The 24,348-nt window shown below is 34.6% G+C and overlaps 1 protein-coding gene across 1 annotated transcript in view; it reads left to right on the top strand.

Moving 5' to 3' along the window:
- Positions 1-24,348, top strand: part of LOC106142206 (monocarboxylate transporter 4) — a 48,485-nt gene that overhangs the window by 19,212 nt on the left and 4,925 nt on the right. The window contains exons 2-5 of the mRNA XM_013343885.2: positions 11,253-11,547; positions 15,552-15,721; positions 17,399-17,549; positions 20,000-20,118. Of these exons, the coding sequence (XP_013199339.1) occupies positions 15,598-15,721; positions 17,399-17,549; positions 20,000-20,118 (394 nt within the window). The 5' untranslated portion in view covers positions 11,253-11,547; positions 15,552-15,597. The remainder of the gene's footprint in view (positions 1-11,252; positions 11,548-15,551; positions 15,722-17,398; positions 17,550-19,999; positions 20,119-24,348) is intronic.

Raw genomic sequence — 24,348 nt, forward strand, 5'->3', positions numbered from 1 at the left:
CATTATAAAGCAATACCTATGAAAGCGGCGAACGCATGTTACCCGAAAATCTATTGCATTTAGCACCTGCCTGTTTTAATAATAAGGGCATTTTTAATGAAGTAGAGAAATCTATATAAGAAAGTAAAAAAAAGCTAAATATCTGTTGCATTGACTAAAGAATTGTATAACAAAACAAACCATAAAAAAGGGCCTGAGTTTACAGTAGCGTAACTTATATTCGCGTTAAAATGACTATTATTTCGTAGGAGAGATTGGAACGGTGCCCGCTAGTCGCTTACTGAATAAACACACGAACGAACATATGCTGACCTCCCGCCATTCGTGCTGAATTGTTGGTAACATTTATACAATTTGGAAATGTCACCTCCATGACCGTTTTCATAATATTTTGTTAGCATATTTTGCCGAAATATGTAATTTTCCGTATCTGAAATCATTATCATGTTTTCTATCAGAAAATGCACTATACGTACGAGGAGTTGGTACTTGTATTGTGTTGATAGTGGGTGATAATACGTGGAACAAACAAATATTCTTACAAGTGTTCGGAAATTAATATCATGTATCGAGAAATAATTAACCCTTTTCATCAGATTTTGTCATTATTATTATGCAACAACAATAAATACAAAGATAAAATGACTCAAAGGATATGCCAAGTGGATTTGGTAATCATTACGCTTCACACATTTCAACATCCGAAAAATGCAATCATATCAATCCGGAACCAGGATCCTCGCCCACAGAGACTTAGTCCATGACACAATTGATAATCAATATGACTTCATCCAGTTCCGGTATGTGCTGCATGTATGATGCATATATGTACTTTAAACTCAATAAGTTCATGTTTTGATTTTAAGCAAATTTGAAACAAAGTGAATACAATAACTAATGTGAAAAATTATCAAAAATTTCTCATAAAAAAAGGGTTTCGTAAAACGTGTCTTCTTGGTCGTTGTCTACAAAATATATGAATACTTTCTCGTAAAAACTGACTTCGGAGTAAGTTATATAATAACATCAAAATATTATTATATTACTTACTCCGAAGTCGAAGACCTAGACCTTGGTCTAACATTGCAGATTTAGTCGTGTATTTCACGACTGATACTCAGCTAGCATTTCTATTGTATTTTTTCTTTTGAATAAATTCAGCCAAGACAGGATAATAAAATCTGCGAATGATGTATAGCATTTTCTCGTCTAAGCAAAATTAAATTATAAAAGATATTTCTTGGACACACGGACTGAGTGAAAAGTGAACATCACGCTGTTTGAGTCTATACTTTATATAAATAATATTTTTTCCTAGTATATATTTATATTACAGGCAATATTTTATCCAATTCTTTGAAGTTTGTACTTCTGAAATCACTGAAGGATATTTGCAGCTACAAATTGCATGTATTCGGAGGAAAATGCTCGTTATTCTCAATTTCCGTGGAGTTTGCCAACGATTGGTACCTACATATCTTACTGATATGAAATCTATGCTCACTTAAGGGGATCATGGTTTGATATATCTTAATTTATAAAAGAGAACCCTGACCGACTAATTCACTGATGTTGAAGTTGAAGTTTTGCAAAGGTATAAATGGTTCTTTCTGTTAGTCTTTAGTGAAATTAGATGATTTACTAAATTCCTACGGGAATGAAAATAAAATGAACTTTCAATCCTGTCATATAAATGTAATAAGGAAACAAAGTAAAATCGATTTTGCGTATTTATTATCCACAACTCGGAAATCAGTATCGAATGACTCGTCGCTATCGCATATTTCCTTCCTATTGATACATGTTGGTCCATGTTTCCACTATACGTCACGTCACTGTCCCTATCGGAGCTTGTATCTGTCCTCGGATGTGCTCCATCGCATCCCATCACTTCCAATGACAGAGCTATTAGTATTCGACTTTTTCAGCCGCTTTTGCCAACTGCGTTAGGAGGGTTTCTTTTAGGCTTATGTGTTTATAAAACTTCATCACATTCTTTATTTTAATGTTACAGTTTTGCAACCAATAATTACTGGATACCTATGTAAATGTATCATTGTAGTTTATATTTGTTTCATATTGTTTGATTTCACCCGTCATATCGTTTCTCGACTGCATTTCGGGTCTATTATGGAGTCAATACTGTAGGGCTCTGCGTAATTTTTTAGATTTATACCGTAAGGTCTATGGATCATCTAATTTTTATACACCAAAAATTCTGACGTCGAATCGAAAACGCATCAAAGCTCCAGAATATAACACATTATTGAGCAAGGCGAATGTAAAGAATTAAATGAAGCTGACTCATCACATATTCTAAATACCCAAGAGCACATGAGTATTTAGTCCGCGGCGGTCGTATGAAACGGAAGATGTCACAAGACGAGTTACTTACGTCGACGAAATGCCGTTAAATATTTCACGTCAGACATTATTACTCGTTTTGTATAAAGACGCTAATACCGGGCTCTACTCTGTGTGTCATGCGCGTCTTATCCAACTAGCTATTTTTATAATAGTTCGCGATCAGCTTCGGCTATATATAAATCTTTGGTTATTTTCAATTGTTACGATTAGCTTGCTTAAATATCTTTTAGTTTTATTTATAAACCTCGTCATTAAATATGTAATCAATTATTCCTAAGTATCTATAAGGACACTGAATGGAGTATAGCAGTTAAACAGACAGACCGCTGTTTGAAAAAAAACAAATTATATTAAAAGAATAAAAATAAGCTTGCTTCTTACCTATGAATAAATGTTTGCTTAATTTGTAAACGTTTATGAAAAAAATTAATTTATTAGTCTGGCTGGCTGTTACATTTGAGAAATTAGAAAACTTTGGTTGTGTTTATCAAATGTGTGTGTACATGAGGCAATAAACTCATGTGATTTCCATTAATCAAACGAGGCAAACGGAAGTCTTGTTACAGATATGTAACTCAAACAATAAACAACCAACAAGATCAAGACAAATTGGCTATTAGCGTAATGTATTTCAGTGATAAATTTGATATTTTAGTATTATGGAACAGGGATGCATTCTCATTTTCATGGCAGAAACAACAATGAATAACATATTTTTTAACAACATGCATACATAATAATAAAAAATATGTGAAAACGGAAGATTGTGGTCACATGTAGACTCGGATACAAACGCTAAGAGGATAATTATAGTATGGCAATGAATTATAAATGAAAACAAAATTTTCTCAACTCTCTATGTAGACACATCCTTTTTTTCAACCCTCCTCCTCTTACCTGACTACTAACCTCTATTCTTAAAAACCTTTGATTATTTAAATAATTTGTCTTGAAGAAAACCCAAAATTATAACCCAAAGACCAATTATCTGGTACAAGATAATCCACGAAGCAATTTTCTTTTTGTCATTTTCCTTAATTAGAAGATTTGTACAGTCACGCGATTATCACTGCGGAGAATACCGAGGATATTACTTAAACACAAGTTAGGTGAACAAAAAAGATTATTCATGTAAGATGTTAGGATAAAACGAGGTAAATCTTTGCTGTTCCTTAGTAAGGAGAAAATAAAGTAAAACTTGTTTAGCACCTGCCCAACTTAGCTCGTTTTCTAAACTTGTTCCTGATTAGAGGCGAGCCCAAAATAACTTTTATTTGGCAAACTTAGTGTACGTGATAACATAGAATACATGTAACAATAAGGGTATTAAAACATCCCAAGGTGGTCAACGAATTCTTCTACACAAATCATTTGAGAAAGGGGGCTTGGCTTGAATTAAAACCACGTTTAATACAATTTAAAACACAGTTTAGAGTTAAATATTTTATATTACGACGACCTTTTTTTATCTGCACATTATTTACAAACATACCTGCAAGAAAGACAGAGCCAACTGTTTCCCAAGTTTATAAGCCTATCCCTTAGTCGCCTTTAATGACATCCATAAGAAAGGGATTAAGTGGTCCTATTCTTTTTTCTTTTGGTGCCGGGAACCACAAAGCAACAAATTATTTCAAAACAATAAAACGAAATTACCATGTGCTCTGAAATATGTATAAATTGTCTAATGAAAACTCGATCTATCCACTAAACTAGCATACAATTACATACTGAAATCGTAATTTATTCTCCTGTGAGTTCCATTCTCATTCAAGTGTACTTAACATGGGTCACGTAATGATTGTTCTAATTACCATGTCGTTCAATATCACCGTAATGTGGAAACTTTATGTCGTACAGAAAGGCTGGTTCGTTGGCTAATTTAATTCTGAATGAAGGCCGTAACAGCTAATAGTTCGGGCCGTATAAAACCTCTGGGATGTAACGACTTTCCTTGTTGTCACTGTTTCGCCGAACTATTCTCTGGGGTCTGTAACAGTCGTAGTAAAATAGGACGTCATTATTATTATTTTTTGTACCTGAAAACGACAACTCGTTTATACATCATAATAAAAAAGCTTCCCACATGCGAATTTTTGTTTATCTTTTAGACCACGCAACACTTTGATGCTAGTTAAATTATTTTTCACCGAAGTTTTTTATCCAATGCAAAGCCAAGGCGATCAGTTTTTAGAAATAAAAGTATTTAAAACGTTGAGATTTTGTAAATTAAAGAAAATATTACTAACTTTCTAAATTTAAACCCACATAGAAACAATTAAAATTTATTCACACATTTAAAAAGTTCATTAACCTATGCAATGCACTTTGCATCACAAATCTCACTATAATGATATAATTAGCGAAATGCATTTTACATGAGAAGTGTTTTTGCTGCGCTTAAATTAGTTTTGTGTAGTTCACAGCAGCAGTGCATTAAGAATTAAATTATATTAAGTTGTAAATGTTTTGTATGGTCATAATTAGTTACTTCAAGAATTTTCATGACATAATAATAATTGAAGTCTTTTCAAGCAAATACCTAAATTTACTGATTTCTTTTTTATAAATTTATCAATTAACTAGGGGACGCCCGTGACTCTGCCCACGTAAAACGCTCGATCCAAACCAAATTTTATCTTTCTGTGCTCAGTAGTTTCGCCTCTGCGTCAGTCACACTGTAACGAAAGAGTTACATATGTATAAGTATATTTATAATAAAAAATACAAAAAACTAAATTGCAGCAGGTTCAAATAAATCTGAATAATAAAGTACTGCCTACTGTTCAGATTTAAACGGGAATGGGAAAGAACGACTCCATTCATATTAAGCCAAAATTTCATAGACTTGCAATATCACGAAAACTCAAGTCCGTAAGGACTTGTATTTTAAGTTCTTAGAAAAGAAGCAGCTACCAGATTATTTCTTCGAACAGCGAGAAGAATTTCTTTTTAAAAGAAGATCTAAAGATTCTCGCCAAAGTCTGAAACATGGAACTTTTACAGTAGGTACATTAGCGGTAGAGTTTAATAACATCAGTGGAACTCGTCTCTTAATTGAATTCCGAATACTTTGTAATCGATTCGAATCTTCAAAGGCGAAGCGATTAAAACTTTTTCTTTAAATAATGTTTCAGGCTGTATCTTGTAGTGAGTGATGCGAGAATGTTTTATTTATTTAGTACCCAATTAATAGAAACAAATTTGTATACTGTAGGTATATAATATTTACAGGTTGCTTCATATTTCCCGTTTTCCCGAGTATTTCCGGAAATCTTTAGGATTCATAGGTAAGACCAACTTATAAATCCCTTGAAGAGTATCTGCATATATATTTCAGATTTTGACTACTTATTTGTAATGTTGTTCCTTAGTGTGCCGTGTGGTTCCCGGCACCAATAGAAAAAAGAATAGGACCACTCCATACCATTACCATGGGTGTCGTAAAAGGCGACTAAGATATAGGCTTATATACTTGGGATTCTTCTTTTAAGCGATAGGCTAGCAACTATTTGAGTCTCAATTCTATCATTAAGCCAAATAGCTGAACGTGGCTTATCAGTCTTTTCAAGACCGGTGGGGCGAAGACCCGCAAGGGAAATAGACGTAATAATATGTATGTATCTCTTAGTTTATTCTTATCAATAATAAAAGCTAATGGCAAGTTCTGGCTCGTCTTTGAATGTTAAGTTCCAAGCTCCGCCGCTTTGCTTTGGGTCCGGATTCCATTTCCCAACATTTCTTCCCAATTTATCAAGTTTACGGCTTAGTTGTACCCTTAGTTATTAAGTCCAACACCTTCGACTCCATTCAAATTCATATTGTGAATGCTGCTTGTCCGGTTACGTGGGATCCTACTCAGTATTGTACATTTAAGGGGCGTGTCCACCACACCCATTGATATGAAACTTATTGAAGCTATCTCATTCATAACTAGTTTTATATCAACTAGTTACGTTATTTATTCCACATGCTATAACTAAAATTATAACAAAATATATATCATTGTCTTAAAAAAAATACACAACTATATAAGAATAGATCTTAATATTTTAAGATCTATTCTATAGGAAGTTCTATATTCGATACGTTCGTTCTACATGCGAGATGTATGTTTTTTTTTTTTAAATCATTAGAAATCTTCTTATCTTCTATATAAAATATTAAATTGACAAATAATGTTTATATACTATTAAAAAGGTTTTTGTTTTATTCTTTATAAAACACGATGATTGTTTTCAATTGTTTTTTATTAACCCACATAATAACGTTATTTTAAACAAAGTTTCTCTTTAATAATCTTACATTATAACAATTTAATCGCCAAAAATGATTGCGTTTCCGCGCCTAGCGACAATGTCTTCAGAGTTTAATAATCATAAATCTGGTGATTACAGCCTTATTACAGTGTTGAGTGTTTCATTAGTTCGTTACCCAGGGGCAAAGACGTACAGAGCAATATTACTTACCCACTTACTTCGGTATTGTTAAACATCTATAACATTTTCTGTGTTACTTCGCCTACGTAAACCAAAACATCGTGTTTATTACCTAAAGTGGTATTTCCAATTTTGGGCAAAACTACATCAGAAACAGTTATCAAAATTTTAATTCTTTCTTCCAGTACTGTCTGTCTGAGAGATTTGTATAAATTTTGATTAATTTTTCTTAGGGCTTTGCTTCTGTAGAAAACTTCAATACATCAATACGAATTTCAGCAAAATCCGTTCAGTATTACGGCTCCATTTATACATGGAAATCCTAAATCCTAAACAAGACTTTATAATCTTCCGTTAGTGAGTAACTGACTGACAACGCACAGCCCAAACCAACTTTTGTGTGCCCAAACTTCAAGTTAAGCATATAGGTTACTTAGTCTAAAGGTGCATTAAAAGAGGATTTCCCAAATTCCCAAGGGAACCAAAATTAACGGGTCTTTTCATTTTTTTGCTGGCAGAGCTGCGGGCGCTCTCTAGTTTTTATGATAAAAAATAATAGAACTGTGTTCACTGTGTGTCTTTCACGCAATTTACAAACAACCGAACCAACTTGTTGACATATGTTGATATAGAGTCACTTAAGCAACAACATAAGGGTCTTTCCATCCATTGGGATTCACCGACTACGCGAATAAGTTTTTTACAACATTAGAATTTGCGAAGGAAACTTTTTGCAAGTCAAGGAAAATATTCTCGTACGAAAATTGTGCACTGAAAATCGCTGGGGACTATCACGCAGTAACTAACTCCGAGATATTTTCATTATCTGACTTTGTAAACATATATCTATCTTTTTTTTTCTTCACATTGTATTTCTAATTTTGGGGGTTGGTGTTTTTCACATTGTGTAGAATGGTGCATCTGTAACCAAAAAACTTATAATAAAAACACACACACACACCTTGGCTATTATAAATGAATCTTTGCTCGTAAAACTGTCGAAGAAGAGATTTGAAAATTGACTATTAAATTTATATTTGTAATGTATGTCAACTATGTATGTCAATGTACGCATCATAAATTGATGCGTCATGCGGTCAGAATAAACATTATTTTTAAAATATGTAGATCTTTAAGATTATCACGGATATGTATATACACAATCCTAATTATGTATGCGAGACAATCAACGCCTACAAAAATAATTGTTCACGAAATGAACACCACAAATCAAAAAAACTATTAAGGTTAACGAGGAGAGTGTATAAATCATAGAGTTCTCATTAAGATTATATAGAGTGTGCATTAAGCTTAAAGTCCAAATAAAGCACTGCTTGGATTAAACATAATTTACATATATTTTACTACTTTTCCCAGATTATTATTCTCCTTTAGGCGTTTGTCCCGGTGGTGGTATATTTCAATGAGTAGCCAGAAATCCCCATAGTAGTTACTCCGATCCAGGGGTGGGTAAGTCACGCCAAGTGAAGCGATACACATATACATTCCAACTTTCCAACAACAATATTATAAATGAGAAAGTAAGATTGTATATTTGTTTATTGTCACTTCACGCGTTAAGTACTGAACCAATCTTCTTGAAATTTTGGGTATATTTTTCATCCCGGTAAAAATTATAGATTTGCGAAAAGCCTGTATTCTTTTATAGGTAGCTCTAAATTCGCACGTATAGGTAACGTAAATTCGCGAGTATATTTGGTGCTTAATGCGCGCGGGCGAAGCTGTGGGTAAAAGCTAGTTTTTTAGATACTTGGAGTAAAAAGAAATTTTAAAAAATCTGAATGCTCCGCTACCGCCTAAGGACCCTACATTCCGTTCAAATCTAGACCCTGCTGGTTAGGACGTGCGTTATAATATCAGTTAATAAATCGATTAGTCAATATCGTCTTTTATATATAAATATTTATCTCCAGTAAAAATGATGTCAATAGAATGTCTTATAATAGTGAACTACACATTCAATTCCTATTGGAAAAGAGCACTTTTTAAAACAAATGTTATTCTCAACCATCTTTATTGTACAAACGAATTAATTAATTATAATAAGTACCTATCACGTGAGTAAAGCTAACAAGTTTCGGAAATGCCAAGTGTTCATTAGTACTTGTGACGTCATGTTGGCGTCGGCCCACTGAATAATAGTCATAATAAATCAATCTTCAGGCCAGACGTTTTTGTGTTTTGTCCGAAGACTAGGTGATAGACATATTAATTATGTCGAATGTGTGCTGAAATTTTCGCGAATATTTTAGTTATTTTAAAATCGCCCACATTTTTATATCGCGGAATAGGCGGAATATTTTTTTTTATTTAATGTCTATTTTTATTTTGTCTGGCATTTTTATCAAGTAAAACACATGTTGTAATTTAGCTCACTTTTTACGATAGAAATCAGAACATATGTATGTCAACGAGAATAAAATTAATACAACAATTTAGTGTTTTGGGCGTTTCATTTTAATTATGGAGTATTTTTATAACCTATCTAAATATAACAATGATTCTAAGAACACTTACAGTATATAGACAAGAGTTACAGTACACGTTAAAGTAGTTGTAATCATATATATTTCCTTAATTTTAAGTACATATTATTTGTCTAATATGGTCTACATTCACCAGATTAATTTGGTATCTATTAGGTGGTTACACTTTGCATTCATTCAAGCATTGAAGACCGGCTTACAAATCCTTATCTGTTCCATTTCATAAAGTAAAACATAGAAATAAAAATAAAAGTCATCGTTGAGTTCCTTATAGAAAAAAATTAAATAGAGACTTGGTATTGTAAACTAATCTTATTGAGCAGCGGTGCACCTTTTGAAAGATGAGTTCGCCTTTGCCAGGAACGCTAAGTAAATGAAGCCACTGTTCAATTCCAATTTCTAGAAAGAGCTGTTTTATGAGATGAATGAAATAGACGGTTCTCACCGAGTTCTTGAAAAGGAGCTTAGATGTCAGTACATTGTGTAATTTAATACCATTTAGTGATCAGTAATACTATTGGCTTTGAATGAAATGAATGAATTTAAAGCAATGCTTTTTGTTTAGTATTATACCGTGTGAAGAGTCTACCTTCTTGATTTGGTCTCTTCCATAAGGTATTGAACTATAAATTTTTAATTAGATTTAGGTAGATGGCAAACTGTCTATAAAATGAGCTCTTTGGTTTTTAAACTTCTTGTTTTAGATATTTTTCTAATCGACACCGTGATTTATGGTGAAATTATGTAACTATGTAATTGACTATGAAAATCGCTCGAGCCTGAGTTACTTGTGTTATTAAGTATTTTTTTTAAATTACAGTTCAAAAATTTCCGGGTTTAAAAAAAATTAATAAGGTTTAATTATTTCATGGATTGTTTTTATTGATTTTCGCGTAGTATTATTATGCAACGCACTACGTTGTGAGTTAACATAAAATTTGTCGCAAGCAATCATTTTAAACTCACCTGATTATAAAAAACAATATTTTGTATTGCTTCACTCATAATAGGAAAAGTTAAGAACGTGTCTGAACTACCCAAGACATAATTTAAGTTTCAGTACATCAATATAGGCTATTGAGCAAGTTTCACAAAGTTGGAAGCAAATCTCAGTTATGATGTTGAATAGTTTTATAATGGGTTCTCATTGAAAAGGCTGCGTGGAACAAAGCTTGTCTGTCAAGAAGTACATTTCTGCTATTTGACTTTTGCGTTGCGTTGATATATGCATAGGTTTGAAACCGCACCTAGATAGTTAGAAACGTGAAGTAGTCCGGCAATACCATGAAAATATTAGAATCCTACCCTGACCACGATTGGGGAAGAAAATTATAGAATGAAATAGTTTTATATCATATTTTATATCACTCTTAAATTATTAAAATACCACAAATTATACTTTTCTCTCCTGCAGTAGCCTTTCTAAAACTTTTATATATAATTAATTGACATTTTATTCAAATTCATTTAATATTAAAAAAAATGAAAAAGTGTTTAATTTAGAGTTATGCAGAATCCTGTCTGAAGATGAGAAAACAGGCTTTAACCAACGGAGCATACTCTACTTTTCACACCTTATACGGGACAATAAAAACTAGGACATAGCACCACACAAAGTCTTTGTTTCATAATATTTCGGATCGCACCTTTTATATTTTCACCTTAGATGATCTACAAACCATTTACAATGATATAATATGAGAATTCTGTTGTCTTATGTATTTCATCAGTTTCACACAAATTTAATTCTCGGCAAACATCGCTCGCAAACTATTAACTACAAGTAGAGTATGGAAACTTGATCCCAACTCTGGTGTTAAACACAGTTGGGATCACAGAATATAAGGAACACCTTATATTCTCTTCGTCTGGTATTTCGGCCTCGAATTCAGCATCTACAAAGACATGTATGACTAAACTTTCGTCTCTTTCTTTGCAGGAAGCAATGGTGACAAATAAAAAAATCAAGAATGAATTTCTAGCTACCGCCTACATAGTTTAAAGAATGACAGTTGATGAAACAGTGCCATAGACCGCGAATGTCGGATGCGAAGGCGGGACGCGTGATGATAGGAAAGTGACAGTGCGTATGAGTGTGTGACGTGGACTTACTATGGTGTCAGGGCAGCGTGAAGGGATGCAGTGGCTGTGACGTCACGGGCGCAAGAGCGGCGGATGCGGCGAGGCAGCATCTACAGTGTAAGCGAAGGCGTGGAGCGGTGCGCCTGTCTTAGGTAAGATAAACTCTTCTTGACTCTGTTTTATATTGGTCAGCTATCCTTCCAAATCTCAACCTTCCAGTTAAAAGTGAAGTGGAGTCGTGACCCTGTTGATAGGGACACGGAGATCAGACGTTAGTCGCTGCGATTTATTCACTTTCGAATCGTGGCTAGGCAGACCCTGGTTTTTTTTTTAAGTGGACATAACCAATTCAAATGTTTTTTTTTGGATTACCTACCGATTAAAAAAAATATACATTACGTAGACCACTTAAACCTTTTCTATTATTACTTCGATATCTATGACGCAAACGAATGAAGTAGTATTTTCATAATCCATTTTAATGAGATGCTTATAAACTCTTATCTTCATGAGTAGAATAATCACCCTACCCTATCCTTTTATCCCGTTTTAATCATCTAGAGTTCCCTAAGGATTCGCTAATTATCCGGCTAAGAGTGTTGCTGTATTATAACCAGATGAAGGGACGATTAGGGCCTCATTTCTAAGGTTTATTGTTCCTTTGCATAATCAAGCAATTTTAAGGCTTATGGCTATAGTGAAACTATTTCATCACAATTCATAATTATATAGAAATTGAGTTGTTACTTTTGCATGGTTTAAATTTACTTTGAATTGTAATTTTTTTTGAGTTTATGAACTTTCTTTGATTGGCTTGGGTCTAGGATGTTTATCTATATAATTTATCTATATAAGTATTTATTATAAAATATAGTATCGTTGAGTTAGTTCGTAACACAAGTCTTGAACTTACCTCGAAGCTAACTCAATATATATATTTATTTATTTAATACATTTTTGTTTGTCGTAGTAATCCCGCTAAAGTAATTTCGACGGTTGAAAACAAGTTTAGATTAAAACGAGTCCTCCAAAACGTTCTCGTTTGGAAGAATAGTGCAATCCGTCGCAGTAATAAAACAGCCATCACTGGAAATGTTGGAAACATTGAGTAAACAACAGCTGGAAGAGAAAACTGTGATAAAAGCGCCATGTGGGTATTGAATTACGTAATATTTCCTCTGTTTGCGAATATTTTTATGAAGTACCATCCGTGCGTGGAGAATAAATTCGTTATGGAATGAAATGTATTTCCTATAAGTATGTTTTTTGATGCAGAAAAATATGAGTGAGTGCGGTAACAGCCTTTCTAGCATGTTAATAAAGGAACATGGAGCGTAACTATGACACATAGAGGCAAGGACGCTTCCCGATTGGTAAAGATTACGTTGTCCTTTCTCTGTTTAGAACCGGATGATTACCGGCGCTTTAATAGAATAGGAATTCACTTTCATATGTGCCGGTTTTAGCAAAAAAAGAACTATACTAAATAAATACATTTGTCCAAATTCTACATCAAATATAATATAATGCTTGAAACTGTTTTTCAACGTAGATGTTCCGGCTTTTTACGCTTGTAATAATATTCCCAATTGCATCCTAAACTAATTTAAGGAGCCAAAGGTGCGCTAAATCCTCCTATTACCATACCTTTACGTAATCTTTTAAGCTTGAGATCATTAAGTAACGGGCCCGCCTGAAACCGAGATCTTGTTACTTAAAGTTAGGGACAGATTGTAAATTACCTTCATATCAGAATTAGACGTTTCCGGAAACCTTCTTCACTATACGTCAAATGCCATATCACATTATGCCTTGTCATGGCAAACCTTTGTCAAGCTTATTTCACTTCGATGTCCAAATTCTACACTATGTTCAGCAAATTTTCTATCATTTTTAACATTTCTATAAAGTAAACGCATGTTATTTCATGTAATTTGCCAGATAGTTCTATCTTGGTGTTGATAGAAATCAGTCCAGGGAAAATTTCGGATTCTATTTAGACTGACAACCTGTGAAATCTCTGAACCTCAATACCATATGTTTGTCCCGTAATGGACACCTATTTCATGATGTATATTTCATAGTAAGCATATTGGTAGCCCAAAATAGATTGCAGTGCAATATAGCTTTCTTATTTACATATTGTTTTCTGCATTCCGAATGTTTTAGTGCATTCAAAGATAAGAATTAATAAATTGCTTTTGGCTGATATTAAATGTAATACAATTAAATGTCTGTATGTCTGTATACAATGCCTAATGTGAACAAGCATTTGCATGAACAGTTTGATGCAATCAGACATAATTCAATTGTTGTTCGGTACCTATAGCTGTGTGTAGGCGCCCATATCATACGTAATTGGAATCGATAGATACCAAGAACGGGACATTGCATCGTCTTATGTTCTTAGTTGACGATCTTGAGTTCTTACTGCACTATAACGAGTTCTACGAATTTATGATACAAAAAACTATTGTAGATTTGAGTAATCATGTTAGCTCTTTCTTATACATATATTCGGTACGTATAACTGTGTATAGGGTATCATAGTAATTGAAATCGATTGATACTAAGAACAGGGCATTTCCCCATTGATGGAATACCAAATCCCTTCAGGAAAAAGGCTTTTTTGCGGGTACGGAGGCTAGCTTCTTTACGGTTAATCTATAACATTCTAAGTTAAAACATACTAAGTTTACAAATACCACAATCCTCATAAAAAACTTAAAGATATCTACTGATATCCGAAGAAACAACCAAGCATTATAAAAGCCAACTTGTAAATTGATTTAGGAACAAAATCAGATACTCTCAAAATAAATAGGTATGGCTTCCGCCTACAAGTTTCAGTCAGGTTTACATGATATACCCCAACTAGGGTTTCCAGGTATTATTCTGAAAATTCGGGGAACATTCCTATAATGACACAAACGAATACGTTCCGTACGATTAAATAGTTTACAAGTTTTTTTATTCTGTGCCTACTCCCCCGGGCTTTCCCGGGGAATACATACCTACATACATGAATCACGCCTCTTTAGGCGTGATTTATGCATGTATGTATTCTTATATGAAAATGTTTCATACATTTCTTTAAAGTTTATCTTAGAACAATAACGAAACAAATATTAAGATCAGTAACTAAAATGCTTGAGTGAGCCACGAACAATTTTCTTTTTGGAAATGGTTTGTAATAAAGTGCTAAAAAGGTACTCTAACCTATATCCTGATAAATCCTGTCGTTTGGATACTATCAACCGGACTGCCTCGGAGTTACATCCGACGGCTCAAGGTAAATCGCGCGAATTATATTAAGGAAACCGGACAATAGCTTTCCTCCCCTGGGATGCTTGTCAATCATGATCATGATCCCTTCACTGTGTATTGGTAACGTACTCGTATATCACTTTACAACAATATTGTTTCTATATATTTACGTTATTATTGATTTCTCTACAAGAAATATATTATTGCTTAAAAATTTGTTTGATAAACACACGGACACGTTTTGTCTGTGTGATCACTTCCCACTCTTGGATCCCGAAGTGCTTATTCTCCTCCCAAGAAAGATTAAACCTAAACCAGGAAAATAACCAAAGGAAGGTCTTAAGGTGATGGAAACTTCATAAGGATACATAATCCTTATGATGGTGTCGTGTGGCTCCCGGCACCAATACAAAAAGAATAGGACCACTCCATCTCTTTCCCATGGATGTCGTAAAAGGCGACTAAGGGATAGGCTTACAAACTTGGGATTCTTTTTTAGGCGATGGGCTAGCAAACTGGTACTAGTTGCATCTTAATTCTATCGTTAAGCCAAATAGCTGAACGTGGCCATTCAGTCTTTTCAAGACTGTAGGCTCTGTCTACCCCGCAATGGATATAGACGTGACCATATGTATTTATGTAATCCTTATCTACACCAATATTATAAAGAGGAAAACTTTGTTTGTTTGGTTGTAATGAATAGGCTCAAAAACTACTATTCATTACAACCAAACAAACAAAGTTTAGGGGTCGCTAGTGACTAAATAAACATGATAAGACTGAAGACGCTACACACGATCTTAAACACTCCTGGAACCTGGACTGCTCACTCCGTCCCAAGAAGGATAAAACCTGGCGTATTTTATTAAAATTTGTTTTTATTTGGCAGGTAGCGAGGGCGCGGGTGCGGGTGCGGGTGCAGCCATGGCCGGCTGATGGACCCTGGCTACTGGTCCCCGTCGCCGTCGGCCTCACCGCCGCCGCCGCCCCGCGCCCCGCCGCCGCGCTGCCGCTGTCGCCCTCTCCTCTCCACGAGCTACAACTGCCTGCCCCACTATGGTAAGTTAATATTTTATTTTAATATGTGACACTCTCACTGCCTACTATGAGTACTGTGCTACTAGGTAATTCATCAACTTCAGCTTCATCGCAAGTGCAGCGGCGCCGCTGTAGTCCTCCCCTATCCACCTACAACTGCCAACAAATACATTGATTGCTAACCTTAACTTTTAAGGTGAGGGAAAACATCCATGATCCAATATGGGTTAGGGTCACCCCTGCAATGTCGCAGATGTCACACCGAAATTACTTCATAATACGTATTGGTACATTTCTTATTTCGGTAGATACTATTACAAAGCACTTATTTCAACTTCACGTTGTTTCAATTTAGATTAATCCAATCTTGCGAATCAGGCTTTCTGTAAATGCTGCGAGACCAAAACGTGCTCCAAACCACGTATGTGGAATTTCAAACAGAATTAAGAGTTTTCATAGCATTATCCTAACGAATTCAGTTCCCCAGTTCACGAGTATTACAAAAGTTTGGTTTTGGTTTCAACTTCCTCGTTTACTAGAAGCTTGTAATAATTTGGATAATACGCCAGTATTTATGTTCCGCCAAAGCTGTATACATATATGCTCTTAAGGTACTAATTCATTGTTGACCGTATATTTATTACCGTACCGTTTTTTTTTAAATGAATATAACATGCTTTTCCTCTTAAATTCATTTAACAACAATAGCTTCAGCCTCTATGGATTTTTCTTCATCCTGGTGTTAGTCTCGGTTACATTCTCACCCTGGATTGGATTACTCAGGTTTTTTACGACAACTACGGGAAATAGACAGAGAGGTCCCACTTGGAATGGAATTACACGGCAATACATGTTGTTTAACAACTAATACTACGTTTTGTGTCAGTCATGCCTATATATTTCACTGTGTACATTGGTGAAATGGTAAAAAAATATAAACTAACTCAGAGAATATGCCAAGAGGATTTGGTTATACGTCGTACAGTTCAACCCTAAAAAAATACAGTCCTATCAATTCGGAACTAGGATCCTTCCACACCTGCACTAGGGCTTTGACCATGACACAAATGATATTTGATATGACTTCATCCAGTTCCGATATGTGTTATATGTAGGATTCAGTCGTTTTATACTTCCGACTATGAGTAACAAATATCTCAGAATTTTCAAAATCGGTATGTAGGTGATCCTTTTATTATTAAAACGTCATTTTAAACTCTTTGTGGTCTTCTACGACCACCACTAACACCTGTATTTAGAGATAAGGTAACATAAAATTCAGGATCCCGAAAACTATACAAAACATACAGAAAACTCCAAAGCTTCCTCCAGCTAGCTCCAAAGTTCCAAAGCTTAACAGCATTCTGACTACTTGTAAACACGCATTGAGCGAAAGAGGTAATTCACAGAGCTACAAAGATCCAGATCTGAGATTGTCTACATAGTGGTATTACCATCCTAAACCTAACGCGGGCACATAAAAACATCGGTCTCTTATGTGCCTGCGTTAAAAGAAAAACGTTATTTATCCCAACCCGAAACCTATTCTTGGCGAAAGACTAGCAACCTGTCACTAATTTTATCTCAATTCAGTCTTTAATCCATGCAGAACGTAGCCCTTCGGTCTTTTCGAGACTATTGGCTATGTCTACCCTGTGACGACGTCGTGGTAACATTTATGTATTTTTTTTAATACAGACGGTTGGGGCGATGGCGAGGAAGAGTCGACGGGCGGCGCGCTGCGCGAGCGAGAACTTCGCTCACTGCACCGCACCGTGCCCGCCCTCCGACGCCGGGAGCTGGACACTCGCGCCATCAAACATCACTTCTATCCTGAAGGAGGGTGGGGGTAAGGCACATTTCTAATTATTAATGTACTTGAACACTCTTGACGAGTGCCCACGGATACGGTGAGGATGAGAATCTTTGTAAAAACCAACGCTTACGTTCCGATAACGCGAATTGTTATTGAATTTCACAACTCGTTGATTGAGTCTAAAAATATTTTTAGTTCAAATAAAATTTTAAGTAAGTGTGAAGCTAAATTTATAATTTGCTATATACATAGGTACGTAATGTTTCACGTGTTATAGTCATAGTATGTGTACACCTTGAACTGGCTACGAATGTTTAGATTACGAACGTGGCTGAAGGGTAACTATCAATTTAAAAAGTAATCGGTACATGAGTACCTATTCAGTTTTAGGTAGTGCGTAAATGGTAAAATTCCGTTAATTTATGTACAGTAACATTTCTACTTTAGTAAATCATCTGGGTTTTTTATGACTTAATCTTTGCCCCATACTATACGGTTACGATGTAGCACATAACTAATGCATAGAGGTATATCATATTTTATGACCTAAGATTCCTCTCAAGATTTGCAGCATCCCTAGGTTGTGAATTTTAATATGGAAAATGTACAGCGGGTGTGATATAATTTATCTCGCATGACAGTACACGGCTCCTACTACGTTGATAAGCGGAATAAAAGCGTGAGCGAGGATACATCATGTTACCATCCGACATAATCTAACAGTTCACAGAGACATTCATATGTATAACGTTTTATCTGTTTGTCCTGTGAATCAAATGTAGCATCTACCTACATGATATGTAGGTAACTTAGTGCTATTCTTTTAGAGATTCACAAATAGAAAAAAACAGCTGAACGTGGCCTATCAGTCTTTTCAATACTGGTGGCTCTGTCTGTCCCGCGAGGCATAAAGATTATCATTATATGTATGTATGTATAACAAATGGGCGAAAATTATGTGTTAAATCAGTAGCATTGCTGTTTTATAAATACTTAATGCCAATTTTAAAACATTTCAAAGCTGAACGTGAGCTTTCAGTGTTTTGATGACTGTTGGCTCTGTCAACCCCGCAAGGGATATAGACGTGATTATATGTCATATTCAAATTTGTGCATTACGTTATTTTTAAAAGTTAAGAGAAGGTAAATTTAAAAGTTAAGAGAAGGTAAACTTTCGTAAGATAAGAGAAGGTAAATTTTGTGGCAAGGCGGAGTGAATGTCATATTTTCCCTGACACTGCGGACGTGATATGAGTAGTTGAATTTCTAGAACTAGCAATGTAAAATATTCAGTAGTGCTAAATATAATCATATACAAACAATAACATATAGAGAAAGTTCTTAGCTTTGTATACGGTTAGAATATTTGAAATCATAAATATAGAATACCCGCACGTCCAATAATAGAAACACTACAAATACATATCAATATTTTTGAATCAAATATATGATATGAGTGGAATGATAAGTATAGAGTAGAAAAAATGTAAATACACAAAATCTTACTCACTAGCTAATATTCTCACGTATCTTTCCTTCTAGAGATAGCCAGTTTCTCTGAGAAACTTTCTCAAGACGCACGCTTGTACGTGACAAAAGACATTCCGAACAGTGACAGGTTACCCATCGGTCTTTGACTTGCAATAAACAAGAATACCACACAATAAATTTACCATCGGCTAGGGAATTTTGAAATGTGATATCACGCGCCGATCTCATCTCCCGAGCAGTAAACGAATTTATATCTCATATCTCTATAGCTATTATTTGCGATACACCTTTTATGTGAAACACATACGATTTAATGTGCTGTCTATGTTATGGATCAAAGAATAATCACTTCTTTTGATAATAGATACTTAAGATGAATGGCAAAATGTATAACAAACAAAAATGGTGAAAGGAAATGTTTGTTTTTTTTTATGATTACGAACCTTTTAAAACTCAGAAATATTTTTTATTAAAATACTGGAGTTTGAACCAAGGTCTGTCTATGACGATGATTCAGGAGTGCAAAGAATCAAGTTGTTATAGTGGATAGACTGATGTCTGACTCCTGTGAGTCTATATACAAATAATAAAAATTCTTTATAGGATACAAAAACATGTTACTTTTATCTAGTTTATGGAAAACTAGCCATTTCAGGCACATAAAAGTCTGTGCCAGAGTCCTTCGCCTCTATTGACACAGTTTAACTGAACTGACGAAATTGAACCATAAAAGAACATTATAAAAATCTTTAAAAGTATATTCAATACATTAATATACGATTTAACAACTATTTCTGTAAAAGCAAAGATTTCCATAGAAGGTTCATAAAAGCTTGTGGAGAATAGCAAACATCATTTTTTTACGTCTAAACTCCGAACCAAAGACCGCCAAAGATGATACCGAAGCTCTCATGAAACAAATCTTATATATTGCTAGTAAATCTATTATTTACATAGGCACCTGACTAGTCTAAGATGTAGTGGTTTTCCAGATGGATCGTGTGCGGAGCAGCGTTCCTGGCCCACCTGCTGTCCACAGGGCTCCAGCTAGCCTACGGGGCGCTCCACGTCTACGCCCTGAGGCACCTGGGCCCAACCGCCGATCATGCTGGTAAGGAAATCTATATCTATACTATATAATAAAAAGGTAAAGTATTACACGATGAATGTTAATTGGTTATGGGTATTTTTTTTAGAATTATTGAAACTATCATGAAAAATCTTTCACATTTAAAAAGGACATCATTTGCGGTTATTGTATGCTTTGTTTGTACCTACCAAGAGCAAAGCCGCGGCAGGCCTCTAGAACTCACATATCTCACGTCTTTATCCCACTGTGAAAGACAGTGCCAACAATCTCGGGAAAACTCGAAGGCTATTTTCAGCTGAATGGCTTAATATTGAATTGATATTCAGATTGAGGTGGCTAGCCAATCGCCTAAATGAAGAATTACAAATTTTATAAAGCTTGATTGACTTTGACAATTATTATTTTTGTTCATTTTCTTCTTACCGAGCAATTAAATGAATAATAATATCTGAAGAACAGTTTTTAATTGAATTTATAATTATAAATCAATATTCTTAATCGTGCGTAAATTCTTTAGTACTTATACGAAATTGTTACGCATAATCTGAATCTTATTGATTAAATTTATTCAAATTGAAACGTCAAATAAAGCAATTTCGAGCAATTCTGCTGCCCGCAGAGAAAGATTCATTCATTTAAACGTTTTCCAATTCGGAGCTTTCCAAGAAGCTATAAATAAAGTGCGTAAGGAAGTATCAATAGCTGTTATGTATCGTAAGTAAATGAAGAGTTTCAAAATAATTAAAGTATGAAAACCTCAGTCGTACAGAGAGGTACAAGTTTTTTTAAAGGCTGAATGATTCATAAAGATGAAGTCCATATACTAATAACAGTAATCAGTTGTGATCGTGTGCTATAAAATAGGTAAATAAATACATAATCAAGTCTATGTCCATGTTCCATGTGGGGTAGACAGAGCCAACGGTCTTAAAGACTTACCATCGCCTACAAAAATAATCCCAAGTTTATATGGCTATTCTTAGTCGCCTTATACGACATCTCTGGCAAAGAGATGGTGTGGTCCTGGTAAAATAGGTACCTACAATCTCAATCAAATTACCTATTTTGTCTAAACCATTAAAGGAACATAAAGCTTAGGTAGAGTCGGCAAATCGGCATTATTTATGAAAGGATATATTGAGAAAAAACCGTTGTGATCGTGGCTCAAACGACGAGGGGCTAAGAGACTTACAAAGTAATCTATCAGCGGCAACCTTCCGAAAATACTTAGTAAACAAACGACGAGCAAAACTTTTTCTGTGCCAAAAGCTTACGGTTTTATTTAAAAACGATTTCACCTGAATTTGTCGTTCCGACTGACTCCAAATTTTCGTTATCTAATTTGTCAGGAGTCGCGGTAAAAGTAAATAAATCATTTTTAACCGAAACAATACCATTTGAAATACAGACCGCCGTGTTTTGACAAGTTAAATTTAAGATATTAAGTAAATGAAGTTTCTCAGTCACCGGTATTTGTGGGTTGGCCTGATTTATTGAATTAATTTTCGGAGGTTCCCGAGCTAGGCTGAATATTAACAGGCAGAAGTAATTTCTGTTATGAGCGAGCGAGGTCTTTGTTGTCGCCGAAGAGGGCGGAGCGCCAGGACATAACTCTCTCGCGAGTGGTGAGAGGCGTTTAAGCTAAGAAATTAGAATTTGGCTAGGCAAGTATACTTCACAAAGTTTTTATAGTGTCTAATAAATCATCTTACGTCAAAATCCCTATTTAAAAAAAAATCTCTTTTCAAATTTCCAACACATACCTTTTTTCAAACTTCCTTTTATGAAGTGTGAAGTTTCACTGCAGGAAACATCCCTTGTTTGGGAAACATCGACATAAACGACAGCCCTGACGGTATATCCGAAGGCTGGGCAGCAAATGCCAGACAGCGAATGGCATGTGATATGCCTAAATGGGAACAACGTTGCGCTGTAGATATCGCACAATATCGAGCCATAAATCCCTGTTCGGCTAATAGATTACCTACGTCCAAAACTGCTGTAAAATTTACAATAATCAGAAATAGTTTGGACCAGTTCATAATTAGAGAATTCGCACAGGAGGTTTAATTATTAATAGGTACAATTATTTAAAATGACACAAATCGGCAAAAAAATTGGCGGGAGAAACAGGATGCTTTATAAACATAATATATGCCTAGTGTCCTAGAATAATTAAATGCGAATATTTTCGCTCCTTCGCAATTCATCTGATTTCAGACCGTTTACTTTTTATTGTCTCATTTTCTAGAGCGAAGTTTCAAGCCTTTTGTTTCTGAAATAAATATTTCCTTCTCAGTACAAACTTTCATTATATTCTATTTTTAAAGTTTTCAGTAAACTTGTATACCTTCTCAGTTGATAACGTTCGCTTCTCGTTTTCACACCAAAAATAGAATTTAATTACAAACTTTGAAGAGTTCCCAAAATAAAAACATTCATGTTATCGTTAACTAGCCAAAAAGTAATCATGTTGTAATTAAACAAAAGTGCAAACAACCTTGTATAATCTTTTTAATTTATTCATCATGTGCTATGTTCTTGGTTTATGTTTCATGAACTTAATAAACATTATACTTATGCAAAACAATTGTCCAAGGCACCCAATTAACCTTCCTCAAGAATTAAGCTGTCAAATCCAAACATTTTTTCAAATATAATTGGACCTAGAGATGAGCGCTTTTCAGGACACAGCGAAATGTTTTCGCGGATTTTCGGTCATGACAGAATATGGAAATGAATAGTTTTTATATTTAGTTTGTTTTATTTAGCCATTTTCAACCGATTTCAAAAAAAGGGGGGCTTGGAGGCAATTCTCTTTTTACAAAAGTAATCCAACAAGTCTCTTACAAACATAAATTAGTTAGGAAATGAAATTGTTGGCAAAAGCCCACAAATTAATTTTAGAGAGCCTTAGGAATTAATGCTTTCGAGTTAATTACTATGGAAATGGTTTACCTTTATTATTTAGATAATGGACTAGTAACTTGTGCTTATCTGAAAGTCAATTCCATTATTTAGTTATTCAGCTAAACGTGGTCTTTGGGACAAGAAACAGCAGATATTGGACAAATACACTTAGTATTATCACGATATACAACAGTCTACCAGCTCTCACTACTCTACGTCAGAGTTGGATGGAAACTGTTAACTTTGCTTGAATTACCCCAGACTCGCATTCGAGCTAATGTGATATGCCCGGCCAGATGCCGAACACCGACCTACATCCTGAGTGCAAATAGACTTACCTTAATACTTTCTGTGATAAGTGGATATTATGTGATCACATTATTACATGACTGCAGATTATCACAAACCATATGCCATAGTCTTAATAGTTTTCATAACCTCATGTAACTGATGTAAGTAGTGTAGTTCAGTGTGACCAGAGCAGCACTATCTTAATTAGTCTTCAGTAATGACACCAAAATATAATTAGATCTGTTTAGTCAACAGGTAGACTGGTAGAGAATAACATGTGGCATAAGGTTGGCCTTTTATATAATTTAATATAAAGCAATAAAATTTAAAACAAATTGGAATAATATAACTAATGACTTAGATCGATGATATGAATGTCCCTAGACATTCTAGACCAATAAGTTCAATCTAAAATTTAATAAGACTAATGCAATAATCTAAGAGGCTCAAGGATATTTTTGTAATAGCCAGCTTTTAATTATCTACGTAAAAGGCCAATCATAATTAATAGCCCAGAGTGTAAATAACTACAGAAACACGAAAAATTATCTTGTATTAACTTATATTCGTTTAAATTTTATGGACGTTATCCTATTTTCTGCAGTAATAACACGAACACAAAATATGTCACTACACAAATAAGAAAACTATAGTAATTTGGCTTAAACGAGTAGCCGGTGAAAACCAGCATAGATACAGAAATTACGTAGAATTCCTTTAGGACGATATTTATAATTCAGAACAGCTCTCACCGAAGGTAATTGTGTTAAGTGAAACTGTGGAATAACTACACCTACCCAAATTACTGCCTGCGAATTCGGGGTAATATTTTAGCGGATTTGCTTTGTTATAACTTCATGTATTTATGTATCTGTTTGTGTAGTTCTATCGACCAACATCTCAACTTATGAAACTAGATTTAGGGCAGAACATGGCTCCTGTGAATATATTGAAATACAAAGTATCTTATTTTATCCTACCTATCTACAAAGTTAGATCAAAGTAAAGCCATTTCTGAGAACAAACACGGGCCAGTTACAGTTTTATGAT

Source organism: Amyelois transitella, chromosome 17 (assembly GCF_032362555.1).
Source record: "Amyelois transitella isolate CPQ chromosome 17, ilAmyTran1.1, whole genome shotgun sequence".
Lineage (NCBI taxonomy): Eukaryota > Metazoa > Arthropoda > Insecta > Lepidoptera > Pyralidae > Amyelois > Amyelois transitella.